The sequence below is a fragment of the Somniosus microcephalus genome, chromosome 14, assembly GCF_052327205.1.
Source record: "Somniosus microcephalus isolate GS21.2 chromosome 14, FLI_Smic_1.0, whole genome shotgun sequence".
Lineage (NCBI taxonomy): Eukaryota > Metazoa > Chordata > Chondrichthyes > Squaliformes > Somniosidae > Somniosus > Somniosus microcephalus.
The window spans coordinates 18,117,952-18,141,954 of NC_141000.1; the positions used below are offsets into that span (position 1 = coordinate 18,117,952).

General features: G+C 45.2%; 1 protein-coding gene across 1 annotated transcript in view; it reads left to right on the forward strand.

The window, feature by feature from the left end:
• Positions 1-4,922, forward strand: part of LOC147107359 (adhesion G protein-coupled receptor G2-like) — a 74,839-nt gene extending 69,917 nt beyond the window's left edge. The window contains exon 14 of the mRNA XM_086006306.1: positions 4,372-4,922. Coding sequence (XP_085862432.1) covers positions 4,372-4,454 — 83 coding nt within the window. The 3' untranslated portion in view covers positions 4,455-4,922. The remainder of the gene's footprint in view (positions 1-4,371) is intronic.
• Positions 4,923-24,003: the final 19,081 nt, after the last annotated feature.

Genomic DNA, 24,003 nt, shown 5'->3' on the forward strand with positions numbered 1-24,003 from the left:
AATTTTTGATGAACCGGCACCACGTCGGTCCCGTCGGTGCTGGATAAAAAAGTTTCCTGTATGAGGAGAGATTGGGTCGATTGGGCTGGAGTTTTGAAGATTGAGAGGGGATCTCATCGAAACTTATAAAATTCTAACAGGACTAGACAGACTAGATGCTGGAAGGATGTTCCCAATGGTCGGGGAGTCCAGAACCAGAGGTCACAGTCTAAGGATAAGGGGTAAGCCATTTAGGACAGAGATGAGGAGGAATTTCTTCACCCAGAGAGTGGTGAACCTGTGGAATTCTCTGCCAAAGAAGGCAGTAGAGGCCAATTCATTAAATGTATTCAAGAAGGAGTTGGATATATTTCTTAAAGCTAAAGGGATCAAGGGATATGGAGCGAAGGCAGGAACAGGGTACTGAATTTGGATGATCAGCCATGATCTCATTGAATGGCGGAACAGGCTCGAGGGGCCGAATGGCCTACTCCTGCTCCTATTTTCTATGTTTCTATGTTTCTATGTAAAGCATTTTGGGACGTTCTGAGGTTGTGAAAGGCGCTATATAAATTCAAGTCTTTTCTTTTTATAAGAAATTGATAAACACTTTGATTGCTAACTAATTTCAATGTGCGCGCACAATAGAAATTAATGGTCAGGTTTTGTCGTGGAGCGGTGTTTTTGAACTGTGCTTAAAAGAAATTTTGAATTTATCTTCTCATTTGTTGCAGTGTTGTGTTCTTTATTTTGTTGTACTGATTTACTTGTAGGGAGACAGCGCTCCCTTCAGTTTGGCTCATTATCTGGTTCTGGTTCTATTTCTATAGGTGTTAAGCTCTAAAGTTGCCATCTCACAGTGCCTCAAACATGTAAGTTGATTGTGTTTTGCTTTAATGAAAAATCACGGGAGTACTGTACAAAAAGTGCCAGTCAGCCTCCCAGGATTTATTAGATTTGTATTTTAACATTGAAATGTAAATACCCAGATACCTAACAAGGCATGGTTATGAAGGTAGCAATTCAGCAGTCAGTCATTTGATCAGACTTTGCAAAAGCTGTGATTAAAAATGCTGATTGACCAAGCAAGCACGTGTCTGGCTGGCTGAAAGATAAATGCATTTGTGTGTGGTGGTGAGCCCTACGGACCAGAAATAATTCAATCCCCGAGTAAATGCACACCAGCCAGTGTGCTGAGTCAGAATACTAGCCTCAGTGTCCTTGACTAAGGCGGGGGGGGGGGGGGGAAATCAGCAAGGGATCCCACTCCTGATTACCATCCAGTGACCTCTGCTGGAAGTGTTGGGTATGGGTGTCAGGCACAGGTGGGATCTGGCTCAGTGCTGATGATTGCTTACATTCAAGTCGTCTTTGCCAGCACTGACTGTCGAGATTCACACAAGGACGGTGACGTCTTGGTCGACGGCTGCTGGTGCCTGTGGATCTCGACCCAGCATGGCTCACTGAGTGCAGGCGGGGGGAGGAGAGAAAATTGGGGACAGAGAGGCTAGCAGACAGTGTTAAGAAAACTTGTTAACTGTTTTTAACTTAAGCATCCCCTACTGCTATTATTGCTTGATACTCGCCAGTACAGTACAGTACTGTCAGTATCTGAGCAAGGAGTCCCAGTTCATGCCATCCACTTACACAGGTATGTTGCACAGGATGGCAGTGGTGACAGAGCTCCACACTTGCACACTCAGATAGATGCATGAAACATACTACAGGAAACTCTCGATTTACCGGCACCTAAATAACTGGAAATCTCGGTTAACCGGCAAAATTCAGGAGTAGGTTCAGGTAAGTTTTACTTCATATTAGTGGCCGTTCCTCGATCTGTGGCTGTGCAATCGGGGTTCCTGCACATGTTGCTAAGCAACAGGGACACTTGGTCTGTGTCCGGAGTTCCTGTACATGTTGCTAAGCAACAGGGAAGCCTGTATCTTGTGGCCGGGGTTCTTGCACCTGTTGCTAAGCAACAGGGAAGCCTGGATCTTGTGGCCGGGGTTCTTGCACCTGTTGCTAAGCAACAGGGAAGCCTGGATTTGTGGCCGTGTACGGGGCTCTTGTACCTTTTAACTATACCTCTCTGTAATCCGGACTTTTTGATAAACCGGCACCACGCCGGTCCCGTCGGCGCTGGATAATAAAGAGTTTCCTGTAGCCTCCTACAGCAAGAGAGGCTATGTAAATAGTCAATAAATGCCCTTGATCAAAGTCAATGGAAATAAAAATGTGGGGAGATGTAAAATGGGCTGCCGATTCGCTATTACCTGTTTTACACTATCGCAAAATGTCATGATCTACCCCTGTCTGCAATATTTTAATCCTAACATTAACCTATTTACAGTATACAAGTTAAAGTATACAAGTTAACACTGAAAAAAAGGAATTAACCTGAATACATTAATGGTGCACTAAAATAGTGCACAGGGGAATTCAGACTCAATTATTATTTAACATTTTTTCTTATTCCATCTGGCTTATTGAGGCCAGACACTTTTTATAGTCACTTAACAAGACTAAATCATGCCCTCAGTACCTGCTATTGCCTTCAGCAATTATCAGTATCTTTGAATGTACGAATAATAGTTCTCACTATAATAACTGTAATCTTGTCAAAAATCGGAGTTGACCCTGCTTAGACAGAAGAATCTGGCTGATGCAATGAAGGGGAGGGGAGCTGGGAGGTTATAGTGATGCAGTAGTCAGCAGCTTAGATAGGGCTTTGTGCCATATTTTTTATTGTAGGACCCTCATCAGCGAGTTGTCATTAGTGTTTCAAAAAGTTAGGATTAAAAACCTAAGTTAGTTACTAAAACTAACACTAACTGAAAATGTGGAGTGAGTTTTAACGCCACCCTAGCCCGCCTCGAACATGCCTACTTCTGTTTTAACTGCGGCAGGTTTGGGCATCGGAGTGACCCGCCCTGGAGCAGCGGGCCAGTGATTATAATATGTAACTGAAGCTCTGTTCCTGAGATTTTGGCAGCCATTTTAATTTGACGCTGCCCAGGTTTCACCAGGGCTCGGGCAATGTTTCCTGGACCCCCTCTCTCCTGATTGCCGATCCGACTCTCCCCCCCCACCAACTCGCGATGTTTCCTAGTTGCCAGGGGGTTGCTGCGGCCTTCTACCACTGGCTTTCCCACCCAGCAGCCGGCTAACCTATCAGTCTGGCCGGATGCCGGGTGGAAAACAGAGTAAAAGAAATGATAATGAGGTCCTGCTGTTAAATTCGGCAGGACCTCCGCATTCATAAGAACATAAAAAATAGGAGCAGGAATAGGCCACTTGGCTCCTCGAGCCTGCTCCGCCATTCAATAAGATCATGGCTGATCTTGGGCTCAAAGCCACTTCCCTGCCTGCTCCCCATAACCCTTCACTCCCTTATCTTGTAAAAATCTCTCCAACTCCACCTTAAATGTATTTAATGACCCAGCCTCCATGGCTGTCTGGGGCAGAGAATTCCACAGATTTACGACCCTCTGAGAGAAGAAATTCCTCCTCATCTCAGTTCTAAAAGGGCGACCCGGTTCCCGACATTTCTGGGTTTCCCCCCTGCAAACACGTGCCCCGACTCCCTCCGTAACTATCAGGGCCTGTGTTACTAAATCAATTCTAATTCAAACAGTGTTACTTAATAACAGTAACTACGTTATAAACTAATACTAACTCAGTGTTACCAAACTAACACTGTCTCAAACAGTGTTACCAAACTAATGCTAACTCAAGGAGTTACTAAACGAACACTAGCACAAACAGTGTTACCAAGATAACTGTAAGAGCCATAAAAGCTTAAGAAAATACTTTAAAATATTGGTTAAATAGCATAATACAGTTAATTTACCTGATTGACTTATTGTATTAAGAAACCCCCTATTTTCTTGCTCCAGTAGTATAGTCCGAGACACCCCCTTCATTCTTGCCACAATGGTACAGTCCCTAAGCCACACATGGTATGCAGCCATTTTACAGTTTAAACTCCACGTGGCTGAAGGAGGCAGAAGTTGTGAGGTTTGGAGCAATACAGTTTTTGACCGTGTTCGTTTATACGTGTTTGCTTTGTAATTCTGTTCGTAAAGTGTTATAGTAAACAGTTTAAAAGACAAAGCTACGTTTGGGAACGTTTTATTTCGACACGCGTCTACTCGTTGTTAAAAGCCCCACAGCTCAGTGGCTGCCTGTTTGGAAACTAAGAAGCGCCACTACAATAACATCAACTTAAACTGGAGCAACTTGCTATTCATTAATGTGTTTGCCATCTTAAACTCATAAGGCGCATAAATCAGTCACACAGCAAGGCTGCACATATTTGGATAGAATAAATTAAAAATTCAGATACTGTCTACTGTAGAATTGTCTGTGATGTGCTTTCTCTCTTTAATTCAGGGAATTTTGATGTTGAGAGGGACAAAGCAAGCCCTGCGGTATTCACCCAGGAACTTCGAAACAAACAGCTAACCTTGAAGTGAGGGCTGGAGTGCATTATAAACCCTCCTATTCTGAAGGACAACCACGCAATGAGGCAGTATTCATCCACCCTGTCTGAATATGGAAACTAAGCAATAATTCGCATTCAAAAGTTCTTGAAAGATTTTTTTTAATTCTATAGATTATACAATGGTATCTACCTAACGTAACACGGAGTTAGTAGGCAATCTTCGCAAACATACTTTGGAGCCTTAAGCTCTGTTCTTAATTTCCAAAGAAAAGTTTGAATATAAGGTTCGATTGTGTTAACCTATGGCTACAATATGCTTCTAAATGACAACTCTAATGGTGTGAAGGTTTTATGGATGTCTAGGTACTTTTTTTTTAAAGTGCAGAATAATGCAATTCGTATCAATTGTAATGAAAATTTATGCTAAAGAAAGGCAAACTTTTCAGTAATGTTTTTATGACTGTTAAATTTATTGATAAAAGGCAACCCTTGTGTTTTATCATAGTGATTATCTTACTTTTATGAAGTCACTATTCCTCATCCTAGCTGTTGCTGAAATTTGACACAATTTCTGATGATTGCACAGGGCTTTAAATATATGTGAAGTTGATCATGTGATATTAAATTCACAGTATCATCCGATATTTATACTTCAGATCATCGATCGGAGTCGAATGCCTGAAGAATTCTGGGTGGCATCCATGTTTACTGACCAGATAATAGTGCTCGTGTCCAGTCATCCAGAGCAAATTCAATGAGGGAGTCTCTGTGAAGTCCACAAGCATTCTCGTACCCAGTGGTACCCAGTAGTGGGTTCCTTCAACATAACCTTGAGCTACGTCCAGTGATGGAGATGAAACTTGTGAAACAAATCATGATGTATCTAGCGACTGTTAGTGGAAAGTTGCCCTAAAGTCTCTCACAAGTGTTTATGTACTGGGTTATTAGAAATGCCTGGGATTGTATATCTAGGCTCCCAGATCTAAAATATTATAGTATGAGTGAAAATGGGCTATTGCCATCTATTCTGAAACTTTTAATTAAGCAATTAGAACCTTTTTTTCTACATAACCATAGAATCATACAGCACAGAATCATAGAATGGTTACAGCACAGAAGGAGGCCATTCGGCCCATTGTTCCTGTACCATAAAGTATGGTACTTTCAATATCATTCTACTCATTACCTCCTATCCTACAGTTATACATGCACGATGCATAAAAGGCATTGGTGTTTTGAGTCTATTTATTTTTCTATTAGTATATAGGGTTCTCTCAGTTTATTATCTACATACATGAAGATATACATGAAATATTTACAAGCATAGAGGAGATTGAACTAAATAGAGCAAGACCTAATATGCACTATTCGGTAAGACTACGCATAAAAAACATCTGCTAATTGCTTCTGTAAGAATATAAGAAATTAAAAAAATAGGAAAAGGCCTTTAGTCCTTGCCATCTATGTGTGCAAGGCATGCTGGGCTTCCACAAGTGGGAACAGACAAACTCTGTGCGCCACAGGCTGATCTGCATCCTTCCTCAGTCACTGCTTTAAGGGCACAGCAAGCCACATGCTTATCCACTGAACCACCAGCAGAACGTTCACTTTACATTTTTATTCATTATTTTCTGATGACAAGATCACTCCTGATTCCATTATTATGGAATAACACACAAAATGCCATCCCAGCTGTAATTTGCAAAGAATACAGACCGCGCTGCAAAGTATAAATCCACGGTGGCTTATTTTCTTCTGCTCGGGGCTTCGCGTTCTTTTCACTCCGATAAGGTAACTGCCGCTGATTTTAGAAACTGTCTGCTGCCAGCTCGGTCTAAAGGCAGATGCGGCTAATGAGCCTCTGTTTCCAGTTGTCAGTGTGACACACTTTTTCCAAGATCTTGTTATACGCCCAGTCAAGTTCTCCGGTCACTGAACAAAGGGAGTCTGAAGGGGCAGGAACAATAATGGTGCAAACCTCAGTCAGGATGACAGTTGACCTCCTGTTGATTGCCACCATGAGCGCTGACGCATGTTAGAATGAAAGAACTTGCGTCTATGTCGCACCTTTCATGACCTCAAGATGTCCCAAAGCGCTTTACTGCCAATGAAGTACTTTTTGAAGTGTAGTCACTGTCGTAAGGGAGGGAAGCGCGGCAGCCAATTTATGCACAGCAAGCTCCCACAAACAGCAATGAGATATTGACCAGATCATGTTTCCTCCATAATCAAATCACTTAATCAATGGAAAATTCATTTTTTCATTAAGCTGAGGCACATTAAAGAGCTCCTTGTTTGAAAGTGTAGAAAGGCTGCATTGTATTGTCTTTTTTTTAAAGTACTAGAACAGATACTGTGTTGATTTAGCTCTCCTAATCTTAAAGTGGTCTGTTAGAAACACTGGTAAAAGTTGACCGGGAGGAAAGTGGAGGAATGCAGCATGGTGGAGTCTAACTGTCCTCACAAGGTCCACATAGTGGACGGGAAAATATCCAGGCTAGGGCTTTAAGAATCAACCATGCAGACCGGACCAAACAAATACAGCTGTGGACTGCTGGTGAAGTTACAGTACATTTTAAGTCCCAATGATTGATCTTGGTATAGATTTTTAGCAGTACTCTTATATTTAAAAATAGTATTTTTCCACTATTCTATTATAAATTGATTAACTGAACCTATTGCAGGCAGTAGGTACAGTACTTTTAATGGTTGTTTATGTTTCCGTTACAGTCTTAGACCTTTTATGTGTTCTGAACCTTGTTTATATAGACTTGAAACAATCACGAATACATTTATGAAAGGGAAGGACCAAGCAGATTGGAAAGTTTTGAACGATAGCAAAATACTGCAGATGCTGGAAATCCGAAATAACAACAGAAAATGCTGGAAAAACTCAGCAGGCCAGGCAACATCCGTGGAGAGAAATTAGAGTCAACGTTTCGGGTCAAAACCCTCTTGATAAAGGGCTTTGACCTGAAACGTTGACTCTAATTTCTCTCCACAGATGTTGCCTGGCCTGCTGAGTTTTTCCAGCATTTTCTGTTGTTATTTTGGAAAGTTTTGAAGTTGCCTCAGTTGCAAGGAAAGGTTTTCATTGCTTCCATCTGTTTCAGTGTGATCTACTGCACTGCATTTATTGGGTTTTGTATTTTTCATTTGCACTTTAGATTTAGAACATTTAGAAATGATGAGCAGTTATTTTGAATGGTGATGTGATGGCACCTTTGCACATTCCTCTGTTTATAAACCTGGTAAAATGTTTTAGAGCTGCCAGTCAACCATGCAGTGCCTACTGCCATGTTGGATGAACTCATGGTCTTACACACACCCATGTATTGGTGTAAATCTGTATCCACAGTCAAATACAGGAAGTTCCCCGTTACCTCTGACCTGGAGGTGTTTTACATGCTTTAGCGACTGCATGCAGTCCAGTTGAATAGGCTGATGAATACACACCATGTTCTGAGTCTTCTACTTTGGTTCCCAACATTAGTAACAAGCACTACAAGCTACACAGTTGATTGACAATTGCACAGTTAAAAATAATTGACATTACTTTATTTCAGTTCAGCAATAGCATTTGAACGAACCCAGGAGCAGCTAGCTCACTTCTGTGCCCCTTTCATTGGCAAAGCAGAGCACCATGATACTTGGTAGACACAGAGTCCTGCAGTAGGGAAGGTGAGGAAATATTAAACTTACAAGATAAAAAATAGTAACTTTAGCGAGGGAAAAGAGATGGAATTTGATCTAAAGGGGGTCATTTTGACTTTGGGCGATAGTGTAAAGCAGGCGATATTGAATCAGCCACCCGTTATATAACTCACCCATTTTTTATTTCTATTTAAGTCACTGGAAATTAAAATGGGGAGAGATATACATTGGGAAGAGATGTATAACGGGTGGCTGATCGATATTACACTATCATACAATGTCAAAGTTACCTTTAAAGGGTCATGAAGTAAAATTTTACTGGAAAGATAGTAATTAATTTAATCATAACCACAATATTTGACATTATAGTTTTAGTCTTAGGCCAAAATTGGACTTATCAAAGCTGAGCAACAATGGGCCTTACTCCAGTATATACGACACACTGAATCACCTGAAACTCACATGTTCTACTTGTGATCAATGATTTAAACATACTTACCTGAACAAGTGATAACGTTGCTTTCGACTGAGCGTTTGTTATCGTAATTCACAATTATTTTGTATATTATAACAAATGACGGCAGTGAGTGAGTTCAAGATGATTATACTAACCCAGCAGTTTAGATGATACTGTAAGGTGATGCTGACCGAATCCTTCAGTGGTTAGAACTGCTTTATATCTTATCGGTAACCATGTATAGTATGTTGTATTATTGTCAGTCCATTGTATCTGGAAGGGTAAACAATATTGAAAGATGTCAGAAAATTGTACATTTTTTTGAAAAATAAATTATAGATCTGTTTAAGACATTTTGTATTACGAAAGACAATCTTTGCAAACCCAGTCAGTAAGATATATTGCACTACCCAAAGGGATGTGAATTTTTATATTCAACACTGCTTCATTTTGTGTCGTCGTTTTAACCAGAATTTATTATATTGCTACCTGTACACTTACTATACCGTACAGCCTGCAGTTCACCCTGATTGCCCCATTACTCACTGGCTGCCACATTGTTCAGCAATAAAGTTTTACCTTGTAATTCTGCTGCTCACTTCATACTCCTTCATGGAACCACATTTTACCTCCTAAAATGACCTCCTGGTGAATTTCTTCCCCCTTCTTCCCCTCCGCCACTGTAACTTCAGCAGGAGTTCCTTGGCTGGGCAGAAATATGGATGAACCTCTGAAAGGCAGTGACATCTATTGGACATATATACACTGTGCATGCGAAACATTGCATTTGTTTGCATTGCGACACCTCATGTAAGAAGAAATGTTAATCATTACAAGCAGCTGTATAAATAAATAAGTAATAGCTAATGAAGGCAATCATTCAAATTCTGATACTACTGGAGAATTAGCACAGTCCCTTTATAAAGCATAATAATAAAATAAGAATGTCCTTGCACCTAATTTCTCCATAACTTTGAAAACTTTAAAGACCCCCATCAAGTCCCCCCTCATCCTCCTCTCAAACAGTAAAGTCTTAGGCCTAGAAATTCGTCTTGGGCGGTGGCGGAAAGCGGGCAGTATCGGAGCGGCTGCCCATTATACGCAGTGCCTGATAATGCAGTTCCATGACTAGGTTTTGAGCCACTGCAAAAAACTGAATTTCTAGCCCTAAGAGTTAGAATCATAGGGGAAAAAATTCAGTTGGTTGCACCTCCCGTTAGCGCCTTAAGATGGCGCTAAGTGGGGCGCAAAGCAACTAGCGCCTGGGCGCGGCGATATCTGCTCCTCTTGCAAAATTAACTAGACATTTTGCGGCGGCGCTAAGCACTACCGCCACGATCTCCTGCGCCGGCAGATTGTGACGTCAGTCGAGTGCGCAACGCCCCGGTAGTGCCCCAAACCGGATATTGAGTGGCGCCCCCTGCCTTACCGCCTGCCGCTAGCAACGACAGGTCGAGGGGAGCGTTTTGCAGTCAGGAAGGGACTGGGGGAGCGCTATTTAAAGGCGACCGCTTCCTGCCTTTTTTTGTTGGTGACATTTTTGCACCACGCATTCTGAGAGAAAGAGAGAGACTTCTGGAGAGATTCAACGCTGTGTGAAGGAGTTTTGGGTACTGAGCAGCACTTTGCAGGTTGGTTTTGATTTGCCCTTCCTTGTATTGATTTAGAAGAGACTGTGGGGACTGCACTGTGAGCCCTTTCCCTGGGTCTCTCCATTGTTCTTTCCAGCAGATTTGATGTACAGGTCTCTCCAGACCGAGATTCAAGGCTGCAATGAGCAGGGTGTGGATGGAGAGCAAGATCAACCCTCCCCTTTAAGAACTGGCCGGTGCCAGTGTGTCTGTGTTCCATTGCTAACTGACAGCACCTGCGCTGCGCCTGCCCTCTGAGGTAGTGCCTCGCCCCTCAGCCTTAGCGTCTTGAGAGAGGTGTGAAGCGCCTGATTTAGCGCTCCAATCACCTCCAGGGGCGATAAAAGCCAAGTTTGCTGTTGGAGGCGATAATTAGCGCCAGGCGCTAAACTTTGCGCACGGCCGATAATGGCGCCCCAAATGGGGCGATACCGAATTTTTCCCCCATAGAAATTTATGGCACAGAAGGAGGCCATTCAGCCCATTGTGTCTGTGCCGGCCGAAAAAGAGCGATCCAGTCTAATCCCATCTTCCAGAAGTTGTTCCGCAGCCTTGCAGGTTATTGCACTTCAAGTGCACATCCAAGTACTTTTTAAATGTGATGAGGGTTTCTGCCTCTATCACCCTTTCTGGCAGTGAGTTCCAGACCCCCACCGCCCTCTGGGTGAAAACATTTCTCCTTATCTACTTCTAACAATTACTTTATATCTGTGTCCCCCAGCTTTCGACCTCTCTGCTAAGGGAAATAGGTGCTCCCTATCCACTCTATCTAAGCCCCTCATAATGTTATAAACCTCAATTAGAACTCCCCTCAGTCTCCTCTGTTCCAAAGAAAACAACCCCAACCTATCCAATCTTTCCTCAGCTAAAACTCTCCAGTCCTGCCAACATCTATCCGACAATGTGGAAAACTGCCCAGGTATGTCCTGTCCACAAAAATCAGGACAAATCCAATCTGTCCAATTTCCGCCCATCAGTCTACTCTCTATCATCAGCAGAGTGACAGTGCTATCAAGCGGCCCTTTCTCACCAATAACCGGCTCACTGATGTCCAGTTTGGGTTCCGACAGGAGAACTCAGCTCCAGACCTCATTACTGCCTTGGTCCAAACATGGACAAACGATCTGAATTCCAGAGGTGAGGTGACTGTGACTGCCCTTGACACCAAGGTAGCATTTGACCGAGTGTGGCATCAAGGAGCCCTAGTAAACATGAAGTCAATGGAAATCAGGGTCGAAACGCTCCACTGGCTGGAGTCATAATTAGCACAAAGGAAGATGGTTATGGTTGTTGGAGGTCAATCATCACAGCCCCAGGACATCGCTGCAGGAGTTCCTCAGGGCAGTGTCCTAGGCCCAACCATCTTCAACTGCTTCATCAATGACATTCCCTCCATCATAAGGTCAGAAATGGGGATGTTCACTGATGACTGCACAGTCTTCAGTGCCATTCGCAACTCCTCAGATAATGTAGCAGCCCATGCCCGCATGCAGCAAGACCTGGACAGCATTCAGGCTTGGGCTGATAAGCGGCAGGTAACATTCGTGCCACAGACGTGCCAGGAAATGACTATCTCCAACAAGCGAGAGTCTAACCACCTTCCCTTGACATTCAACAGCACTAACATCACCGAATCCCCCACCATCAACATCCTGGGGGTCACCATTGACCAGAAACTTAACTGGACCAGCCACATAATTACTGTGGCAACAAGCGCAGGTCAGAGGCTGGGTATTCTGTGGCAATTGTCTCACCTCCTGACTCCCCCCTAAGCCTTTCCACCATCTATAAGGCACAAGTCAGGCATGTGATGGAATACTCTCCACTTGCCTGGATGAGTGCAGCTCCAACAACACTCAAGAAGCTCGACACCATCCAGTACAAAGCAGCCCGCTTGATTGGCGCCCCATCCACCACCTTAAACATTCACTTCCTCCACCACCGGCGTACCATGGCTGCAGTGTGTACCATCTACAAGATGCACTGCAGCAACTCGCCAAGGCTTCTTTGACAGCACTTCCCAAAACCGCGACCTCTACCACCTAGAAGGACAGGGCAGCAGGTGCATGGGAACACCACCACCTCCAAGTTCCCCTCCAAGTTACACACTATTTTGACTTAGAAGTATATCGCCATTCCTTCATCGTCGCTGGGTCAAAATCCTGGAACTCCCTCCGTAACAGCACTGTGGGAGTACCTTTACCATATGGACTGCAGCAGTTCAAGAAGGTGGCTCACAACCACCTTCTCAAGGGCAATTAGGGATGGGCAATAAATGCTGGCCTTGCAACGTCCCAGAACTGAACGCAGTACCTATTATGTCCGTGTGTAATTCAGACACGGACTGCAGGAGTTGGTTATAACAGGTCTTTACTGAGTGGAGACAAACTGGAACTAACTATGCAAAGTTACTACACAGGCTTATATACAGGGGTGGTCATTACTGGTACTGCAGTATACAGGGGCTGCAGAATATAGTTCCTTCTGCAAAGTACATACACTACAATTCCTCCCCTTTTAGCTAAACAGTACATAACATTCGATTAATAATTAAATAACATATTTACAATTACAGTTGTCATATACATTAGCCGAAGTTAAGCAATTATAAGTTTAGTCTTTGAGGAGGCTTCCTGATTCTGTCTGGATAATGCCTCTTTGGGATATCAGGTTCTTCTGGCAGAGTTGATTCGGAATCAACGTCGTTGTTGGGTTCATCTGCTTCCAATATTCCCGATTCTGAGGTAGATGCAATTGGTACTTCGGTTTCATCACCAGGTGTATCGGATCGTGGTGTGGAATTGACGTTTTCCAGTGACTCTAGAATCTGGTCAGCATGGCGTCTTACAATGCTCTCTCCAACGTCCACGGTATACATTAGAGGTCCTTGCCGTGTACAGATCGTTCCTGGCTGCCATTTCTCTGTGCGGTAGTCCCGGGCCAAAACTGGTTGACCTATCTTAAAACTCCTGGTCGGCCTTTCATTCATATTCTGAAACTGCCTGTTCTCCACATCTCTTCTGATGTTTGGCTTAACCAAATCCAAGCGGCGTCGCAGTCTTCGATTGAAGAACATCATGGCTGGAGTTTGGTTGGTAACCGCATGTGTCGCATTCCGGTAGGCAAACAAGAAGTTATCCACCTTGTGTTGTAGGGGTATGTCTTCATTACACATTGCCTTGATAGCCTTCTTGAATGTTTGAACAAACCTCTCAGCCAATCCATTGGTGGCTGGATGATATGGGGCGGATGTGTAATGCTTAACACCATTGTTCTTTAAGAACCTCCAGAACTCTTCAGACACAAACTGTGGTCCATTGTCGGAGCAAATCTGTTCAGGCAGCCCATTTCTGGCGAATATGGTTCGTAAGACTGTGATAGTTTTTTCTGTGGTGGTTGAGGACATTTTTATTACCTCTGGCCACTTTGAATGTGCATCCACCGCAATTAAAAACATCGAGTCCATAAATGGACCAGCAAAATGAATGTGCACCCTTTGCCATGGAGATGAGGGCCACTCCCATGGATGTAGAGGGGCTTCTGGTGGGACGTTTTGGACCTTCTGGCATCCTGTACAGCTCTTGGTCATCTCTTCGATTTCTCTATCGATTCCCGGCCACCACACAAACGCTCTGGCTAAGTTCTTCATTTTTACCCCTCCCAGATGACCCTCATGAAGCTCATTGAGCACTCTATCCTTCAAGTTGGGTGGAATTACTACTCTGGATCCACACATCAAGGTTCCTCTGCACACTGACAGCTGTTCTCTTCTCGGCGAGAATGCTGGCAACAGTGGTTCGCCATGTGCTGGCCATCCCTTCACCGTTAAATCATAGACCCAGGAGAGTGTCGGGTCATTTCGTGTTTCCTTTTCTATGTTTGCATTCGTCACAGGTAGACATTCGACTATGGTCGAGTGGAATATCTCCACTGGATCCACTGCAGGTGCTTCTTCCACCGTCGGCAACGGTAGGCGCGACAATCCATCAGCATTCCCATGCTGTTTAGTTCCTTTGTACTCGATGTCATATTGGTGTGCCCCTAGGAAAAGGGACCACCTCTGTAGCCGTTGTGCTGTCATTATCCAGACGCCCTTCTGAGGGTTGAAAATGGAGACAAGAGGTTGATGATCAGTTAGTAGAGTAAATTTCTGACCGTGCAGGTAGTGATTGAACTTCTTCACCCCCCACACCAGGCTGAGGGCCTCTCTGTCAATCTGGGCGTAGTTACACTCGGCTGAAGTTAACGAGCGTGACGCAAAAGCTATCGGCCTCTCTGAACCATCAAGGAATTTATGTGACAGTACCGCTCCAATGCCGTAGGGAGACGCATCACACACCAGTCTTATCGGTAGTGATGGGTTGTAGTGAGCCAATACTTCTCTTGAAGTGATTAGGTCTTTACTCTTCTGAAAGGCCCGCTTACATTCATCGCTCCATTTCCATGCTACTCCAGTTTGTAGTAGGACGTTCAGTGGGTGCAGAATTGTGGACAAATTTGGCAAAAACTTATGGTAGTAATTCACCAATCCGAGGAATGACCTCAGTTGCGACACATTTTCGGCGCTGGAGCCTTAACTGCCGCTTCAATTTTGTCAGGGGACTTATGTAACCCCTATTCATCAATCACGTGGCCACAATACGATATCTGTTTCTTAAAAAACTCGCACTTGGGGTGATTGGCTCATAGCCCATGTTCTCTTAGTCTAGTGAGCACCTGCTCTAGGTTGGCAAGGTGTTCACTGTCATCTTCACCTGTCACTAGGATGTCGTCCAAGTAACACTGAGTCCCCGGAATCCCTTGCAGGACTTGTTCCATCGCTCTTTGCCATATCGCCGGAGCTGATGCTACTCCGAATACCAGTCAATTATACTGGTAAAGACCTTTGTGAGTGTTTATCGTGAGATACTTCCTAGAGGATTCTTCAACCTCCATCTGCAAATATGCTTGTGCTAGGTCAATTTTTGTAAAACGCTTCCCTCCAGGTAGTGAGGCGAAAATATCTTCTATCCTCGGGAGAGGATATTGTACTGTGTGAAGGACTGGGTTCACCGTCACCTTGAAGTCCCCACAGATGCGAACCTTCCTTGGCTCCTCAGACTTATTGTTTAAAGTTTTCTTCATGACAGGAACGATGGGTGTCGCCCACTCACTCCAGTCTACCTTAGATAACATGTCTGCATTCTCCAGATTCTCCAGCTCTGCCTCGACGGCTGGGCGAATTGCATATGGTACCGGTCTTGCTTTGAAAAACTTGGGAATTGCATTCTCTTCTATTTATATCGAGGCGGTTACGCCTTTAAGAGTTCCCAGTTCTTGTTGAAATACTTCTTTGGCGTTAGCTAAGATTTTTGACAATCGTCCAGGTGTGATGTCGTCATCCTTTTTACCAGCCACCGTCAGTGCCTGAATGGAGTGCCAGTCTAAACTTATCTTTCTGATCCATTCACATCCCAATAACAGTGGTCCACCATCTTGCAGTGTGTACAGATACAATTTCTGTATTTCCTTGCCGTTGTATTCGACAGGCACCCTTATTTTCCCTCTGGGGTATACTTTTTGCCCCGTATACGTCTTCAAGACAATGGATGTCTCTTTCAAGGGTATGTGTGAGAATAGCCGCTCGTAGTCTCGTCGCTTCATGACGGTCAGGGCTGATCCTGTATCCAATTCCATTTTGACTTGGGACCCTGCTATCGTGAGGGTGACCCAAATGGTTCGGTGATCCTCTTTTGCGATTACGTTGTGAAGTTTGAGACAGCTTAGTCTCTTGTTCCCGGATTCACTATCGCTCATCTGGTCTTCGGAACTACTGTCCGTCATCTTTTGTACTTTCCTGTACTGTTCCTTAGCAGCCTTTTTGTTGTCGTTAGTCTTCTTCCCAGACCTGCAATCTCGTGCAATGTGTCCCATCTTTCCGCATTGCCTGCATATTTTGTCCTTGGACCAACAGTCCTTCTGGTCATGGGTTGTTCTGCCGCAACGATAACATTTTTCAAATCCCCGTGTCATTTCGTGGGTGCCATAATCCTGTGGCTTTTGCTGTATTTCCGCAGCTCCCCTTGCTGCTGCTTCGTACGATACTGCCACGCTGAAAGCCTTATCTAGCGTCAGCTCTTTCTCTGAGAGTAACCTCTTCTGGGTTCCTTCACTCAGGAGTCCACAGACAAATTTGTCCCGTAGAGTATCTGTCAGTCCTGCTCCGAACTGGCAGTGCTTTGATAGCTTGCGTAGTTCTGTAAGATAATTAGCATTGCTCTCATCTTCATGCTGATTTCTCCTGTGGAATTTAAATGTTTCTGCTATCAGCAGCGGTGTAGGATTTAGGTGTTCCTGTAGGATATCAACAATTTCGTTAAAACTCTTCGCCATCGGTTTGGCTGGAGTAATCAGGTTCCGCAATAGGCCGTACATTCTTGCGCCCATTAAGTTTAGTAGTACCAATGCCTTTTTCTCATCGGCTACTTCGTTTGCCTCGCAATATACTTTGACGCTTTCCACATACGTGGTCCAGTCTTCTATTGCATTATCGAAGACAGTGATATTGCCAGTCTTCGGCATCTTGGAAATCTAAGATGGCGCCTCCCGCGCTTTGCCTTCTTCCCCGAATGAACAAAATGGCGCCTCCCGCGCTTTCCATCTTCTCCGCTGCTGCTAGCGCTGTTGCTGGCGTTTTATGCCTTGATGGCGACGCCCTATGGTCTTCGCGCACTTCCCCCCCGCACTGCTGCTAACGCTGCTCTCCGCGGTTCCCGTGGCAAACTGCAGCTCCTCGCAGCTTTCTGCGCTTCTAATTTCTTTTATTTCCCCGTCGTCGGAGCAACCCTATGGGACACTTTCCTCCCTCTTCTCGGGTCTGTACGCTGCCCGGCTTCATAGCACCGGCCGCGCCCTGTGTGCTCCACCCTCTCTCTCTCTCTCCTCTTCCCAACAACATTGCTCGGCCCCGTTGAAAAGCCATCCGATCGAGCTCTTGCCCGCCGCAGCCCAGGAAGGATCAGTGTACTACCTGCCACCAGCCCGATTAGCTGGAACACCATCGACAGGATAACCAAGCCCCGCTCTTGACAGCCTCTCCTGCAAATCTTCAACTCCGATGAATCAGAGGCGGTTGCCCACGGTCGATGCCCGTTTCTTCTGTTTGTTTTATTTTTTTTTCTTTCTTCCTTCTGGCCTCGACCTCTGACAACTTCGCTTCAGGGATGGATCCCCATGAGGTGGTGCAGACTGTAGGTAAGTTCGGATCTGCTCATCGCCAGTATTATGTCCGTGTGTAATTGAGACACGGACTGCAGGAGTTGGTTATAACAGGTCTTTACTGAGTGGAGACAAACTGGAACTAACTATGCAAAGTTACTACACAGGCTTATATACAGGGGTGGTCACTACTGGTACTGCAGTATACAGGGGCTGCAGAATATAGTTCCTTCTGCAAAGTACATACACTACTGTACCCCAGCTGTGGCCTAACCAGTGTTCTCTATAGTTACAGCATAACCTCCCTGCTCTTATATGCTATGCCTCGGCTAATAAAGGAAAGTATCCCGTATACCTTATTAACCACCTTATCAACCTGTCCTGCTACCTTCAGGGATCTGTGGACATGCACTCCAAGGTCTCTCTGTTCCTCTACACTTCTCAGTATCCTACCATTTATTGTGTATTCCCTTGCCTTGTTAGCCCTCCCCAAATGTATAACCTCACACTTCTCCAGATTGAATTCCATTTGCCACTATTCTGCCCACCTGACCACTCCATTGATATCTTCCTGCAGTCTACAGCTTTCTTCCTCACTATCAATCACACAACCAATTTTTGTATCATCTGCAAACTTCTTAATCATACCCCCTGCATTGAAGTCTAAATCATTGATATATACCACAAAAAGCAAGGGACCTAGTACTGAGCCCTGCGGAACCCCACTGGAACAGCCTTCCAGTCACAAAAACACCTGTTGACCATTACCCTTTGCTTCCTGCCACTGAGCCAATTTTGATCTAACTTTCCATTTTCCCTTTGGTCCCATGGGCTTCTACTTTCCTGACCAACCTGCCAATTGGGACCTTGTCAAAGGCCTTCCTAAAATCCATGTAGACTACATCAAATGCGCTACCCTCATTGACCCTTCTCAAAAAATTCAATCAAGTTAGTCAAACATGACCTTCACTTGTCAAATCCATGCTGACTGTTCTTTATTAATCCATGCCTTTCTAATTGATGATTTATACTGTCCCTCAGAATTTTTTTCCAATAATTTTCCCACCACCGAGGTTAGGCTGACTGGCCTGTAATTACTCGGCCTATCCCTTTCTCCCTTTTTAAACAAGTTTCTTTGGGGGTGATTTTCACTCAGAAGTCGGGAAGGAGGCGGGACTACAACTTTCGGGGTTGTAGTCCCGCCTCCATCGAGATGCGGCCAATCCACACGATTTTAACTTGATTGACCTTGTTGAGCCCACCCAGCAGGCACAGCAGGCCAATTAAGGGCCACCCGGCAACAGGTGAAATCACAGACTGAAATTTCATCTGTCAAGACGTTTTGGCAGATGAAATATCAGTGTTTCACAGCTGTTTGAAGCTGTCAAACTCTGACAGTCTTACTTCTAACCTGAGTCCTTCTACACAGACTCAGTTAGAAATCTCTCCTGCACAGAAAGCTGCAGGCTGTCACTTTTGACAGTGCGCAGCCATTCTGCTTTCTGTGCCAGTTAGATGATGGACTCCCGACCTAGAGGAAGGAAGGTTAAAGAGGTAAGTACAGGTAATTTAAACTTCTTTACACACTTTTGACACAACAAACACACTTACCTTTGCACTCATGCACCCATCACTCACCTGAACACCGACATCTCGACCCCTCCAATTCCTTCAACCCGACGGCCCGACTCCTCTAACTTGGCGTGGTTTGGAGCCATCGGGAATCCCACATTTCAAGCTTTAAAATAGGGATTAGGCTAAAAACTGCCTGTTAGTTAATTGCCACTAATCCCTTCCCACCTCGGGTAGGCGGGTCCCAGTGCGGGGCGGGTACCCGCCTCCTTTGAAACTTACATGGAGGCGAGTTTGGGGCGGGATGGTGTCGGGACCCCCGAATTCGGGACTTTAACCCCCCACACACCTCCAATCCCGACTCCATGGGTCAGTTAAAATCGAGGCCTTTATCTTTGCTCATGATACAGCATCTAAGTTCAGGATTCAGCTATGTAGCTTCTCTCTGAACTCCTTCCAAAGGCTCTATATCTTTTCTGCGATATGGAAAGCAAAATCAGATGCAGTTTCACCAACACAAGGTACAACTTCTGTTGGCTTAGAATGGATTTTCAGCAATAAGTATACATTTGACTTGAATGGCCAGTGGTGACTTTTAGACTGATTCCAATGGAAGTGTTATGATTGAAATCAAGTTTTGAGCTTAATTCATGCCCATAGCTACAAGTGCAGGGAGCACACTGGGAGTGGGAGTAGAAAACTGTGGTGGCAATTTTCACTTTCGGGAAGGGTGGAAACCTGATGGTGGTTGATGGCTACCTGTTATACCCCCAGCACAAATTTTCTTCCCATTGAAGTCAATGGCAAGGAAAAATCAGACAGGCTGTAAAACGGGCACCAGATCCGCTAACGGCAGTTTTCCAACAATAATGAAAATGATCTCCCTGTGTTTAAAAGAAATTTAAAGAGCAGTGGATGATTAAAGATGTAGTGTATGTAACCTGTACCACCTTAAGAGGATACCTTAAGGTGATGGACTACTTTTTGATGGCTCCTGTACATTGTAGTACCGGTGGTGACCACACCGGTATATAAACCCTGTGGAGCAAAGTGTATCCCAGTTCAGCCCTGACCCTCAACCACTAAAGACCTGTTTAATTATTTCTGTAGTCTGTGTCCAGTTATTCAGCATAACTACATTTGAAAACACAGACTCAACAGTGGCGACGAGTCTGATCTTACCTAGCGGCAGTTGCATTAAAGGAAGCTTAGCCTCTGAGACGGGCGTCGAACAAGGACATCCACCCTCAACATCCTGCTGGGCACTGCATAGCACGGGAGGCCATCGGGAACCCGGGTTGGTTTCTGGCCACGAAGTCTAACATCAGTGAACATCCCTTCGACGACAGCGGCGGGTAAGCCCGATCGAGCGGCATGGGGGGGGGAAGTCGGCCGAGTTGTCAGTAAGAGAAGGGGAGGGAAATGACAAAAAGGGCGGAGAACACGACCGCAGCCGGTGTCAGGGGCTGGACTGCAATCGGGGCAGAGACGCGCAGCAGCCAGAAAGGCGTTTATGTCCACAAGGACCGCGCGAGCGGCGGGGAACAAGAGCAGCAGCGTCGGGGAAAATAAAGGACCGCTGGGAGGCGAGAACGGCAACAGCGCGGTAATCGCCATTTTGAGTCGGCGGTGGAAGAAGACAAGCGCGGGAAAAGCCGCCAAGCACGGGAAAAGCCGCTAAACGCGGGAAGCCGCCATTTTGAAAAAAAATAATAAAATAATAATCATATCCGAAGGAAAGGAAACTCAACAAGGATGCCAAAAACGGGTAACATCACGGCTTTTGATAGCGATGTGGAAGATTGGGCCACTTATGTGGAACGCATCGAAGTTTACTGTGCAACGAATGAGGTACCGGAGGATAAGAAAGCACTAACCCTATTAAACTCGATGGGTGCGAAGACGTACGGGTTATTAAGGAACCTTGTAACACCAGATAAACCGGTAGGAAAGAGTTTCGCGGATATTGTTACTATCCTGCAAGAGCATTTAAACCCCACGCCGCTGCTGATAGCGGAACGATTTAAATTCTACAAAAGAATTCAACTTAAAGAAGAAAGCAACGCTGAATTCTTAACCGAACTGCGCAAGTTATCAAAGTACTGTCAGTTCGGTACAGGACTAGCAGACGCACTGAGAGATAAGTTTGTGTGTGGGCTCCTAAGGGAAGGTACCCAGAAGCGACTGCTAGAGGAAAAGGATCTTACGCTGGACAAAGCTTTCAGAATTGCAGCATCGCACGAGGCAGCAGCACGAGGCACTGCAGAGATACAGCAAAGACCATTGGAATTCAGCACCAATGAAATGGCATTGGGCGCAGTAAAGTGCTATCGTTGCGGAAGGACAACGCATGACCAGAACCAGTTCTGGTTGAAAGATAAAGAATGCAGGCAATGTGGCAAACTTGGTCACATAGCGAGAGTATGCCGGTCAGGAAAGAAGACCAGCAGCAAAAAGTCGCCGCAGGAGAAGTACTAAAAAGTACACAAGGTGACAGAGAACAGTTCGGATGAACAGAAGATGGATTCAGACTCCAGCAGTAAGGAACTGGGTTGTCTAAAAATACATAATGTGGGCAACACAGCAGACCACCAAACTATCTGGGTCATGCTTCGGATAGCAGGAGTCCAAGTGAAGATGGAATTGGACACTGGATCGGCATTGATGGTCATGAATAAGCAAGATTACAAAAGGTTATTCTCGCACATTCCCCTGAGGGATACGGAGATTGTATTGAAAACATACACGGGGCAAATAGTATACCCCATCGGAAAGATAAACGTAAATGTGGTCTACAATGGTAAAGAAAGTCAGGAAATGGACTTGTATGTGTTACCTGATGGAGGTCCGCCACTACTGGGACGGGAATGGATCCGGAGAATAAATGTGGACTGGCATTCCATACAAGCACTGACTGTAGATTCCTGTAAAGAGGACGACGTCAAACCTAAACGACTGTCCAAAATATTGGACAATGCTAAGGAGGTGTTCCAACAGGGACTGGGAACACTGAAAGGAATTACGGCAAACATCAAGGTTGAAGAACATGCAAACCCAAAATTTTTCAAAGCCAGACCGGTACCTTATGCGATACGACCTGCTGTGGAAGCAGAGCTGGAAGGGTTAGAACGTTCAGGAGTACTGTCAAAGGTGGACTGGAGCGAATGGGCCACACCCATTGTTCCTGTCATGAAGCGTTCGTTGAGCAACAAGCCGGGGGAACCTGGGAAGGTTCGCATCTGTGGCGATTTCAAGATCACTGTTAATCTGGTTCTTCACACGGTGCAATATCCGCTTCCGCAGATTGAAGATATCTTTGCTTCGCTGTCTGGCGGGAAACACTTCACCAAGATAGACCTGGCGCAGGCGTACCTACAGATGGAAGTTGATGAAGCGTCACGCCAGTATCTCACGATCAACACACATAAGGGCTTATATCGGTATAATAGACTGGTTTTTGGAGTGGCATCGGCTCCAGCGATTTGGCAAAGGGCCATGGAGCAGGTATTGCAGGGAATTCCAGGCACACAATGCTACCTGGACGACATCCTGATTACAGGAGATGATGATAAGGATCACCTCGCGAATTTGGAGCAGGTGCTCACCAGATTGAAAGAATATGGGCTCAGAGTTAATCGCCAGAAATGTGAGTTCTTTCAAAAGCGAATCTCGTACTGCGGCCACGTCATTGACCAGCAGGGGCTCCATAAGTCACCTGACAAGATCGAAGCTGTTGTGAAAGCTCCTGCTCCGGAAAATGTATCCCAGTTGAGGTCGTTCCTTTGGTTGGTTAACTATTACCACAAGTTTCTTCCAAATTTATCCACGGTGTTACACCCGCTGAACACTCTTTTGCAAATGGGAATACCATGGAAGTGGAGCGATGATTGTAAGCGGGCTTTTCAAAAAAGCAAGGCACTGATCACCTCTAAGGAAGTGTTGGCTCACTTTAACCCAACGCTGCCTATTCGCTTAGCATGTGATGCTTCTCCATATGGTATCGGGGCAGTGCCCTCACATAAGTTTCCAAATGGCTGGGAAAGGCCAGTCGCGTTCGCATCCAGATCATTGACCTCCGCAGAGCGCAACTATGCTCAGATAGATAGGGAGACTCTCAGCCTCGTGTGGGGAGTTAAGAAATGTAACCATTACCTGCAAGGCCAGAAGTTTACGCTGCTGACAGATCACCAGCTGTTGGTTTCCATTTTTAACCCTAAGAAGGGTGTTCCGGTAATGACGGCGCAGAGGCTTCAGAGATGGTCCCTTTTCCTAGGGGCACATCAATATGATATCGAATTCAAAGGTACAAAGCAACATGGTAATGATGATGGGCTATTGCGCCTGCCACTACCTACAGTGGAAGAGGCACCGGCAGTTGACCCTGTTGAGATATTTCACTCGACCATCATCGAATGCTTACCAGCCACCAATGCGGGTATTGAGAGAGAGACCCGGAACGACCCGACACTGTCTCGGGTCTACGACTTGACAGTGAAGGGATGGCCAGCACATGGCGACCCACTGTTACCAGCATTCTCAGCCAGATGAGAACAGCTGTCCGTATGTCAAGGAACGTTGATGTATGGAACAAGGGTGATTATTCCTCCTAAATTAAGGGAGAGAGTTCTGAAGGAATTGCATGAAGGTCATCTGGGGGGAGTCAAGATGAAAAGCCTTGCTAGGGCTTATGTGTGGTGGCCAGGTATCGACAAACAAATACAGGATCTGACTAAAAGCTGCTCAGGGTGCCAAAAAGTTCAAAACGCCCCTCCGATTGCACCGCTACATCCGTGGGAATGGCCTTCAACCCCATGGCAACGTGTGCATATCGACTTTGCAGGTCCATTCATGGATTCCATGTTTTTGATAGCAGTAGACGCACATTCTAAATGGCCAGAAGTGATTAAGATGTCGACCACTACCTCGGAGAAGATGATCGCAGTTCTAAGAACCATATTTGCAAGAAATGGGTTGCCGGAACAAATATGTTCAGACAACGGACCACAGTTCGTGTCAGAAGAATTCCAGAAATTCATGAAAAAGAATGGGGTGAAACACTATACATCTGC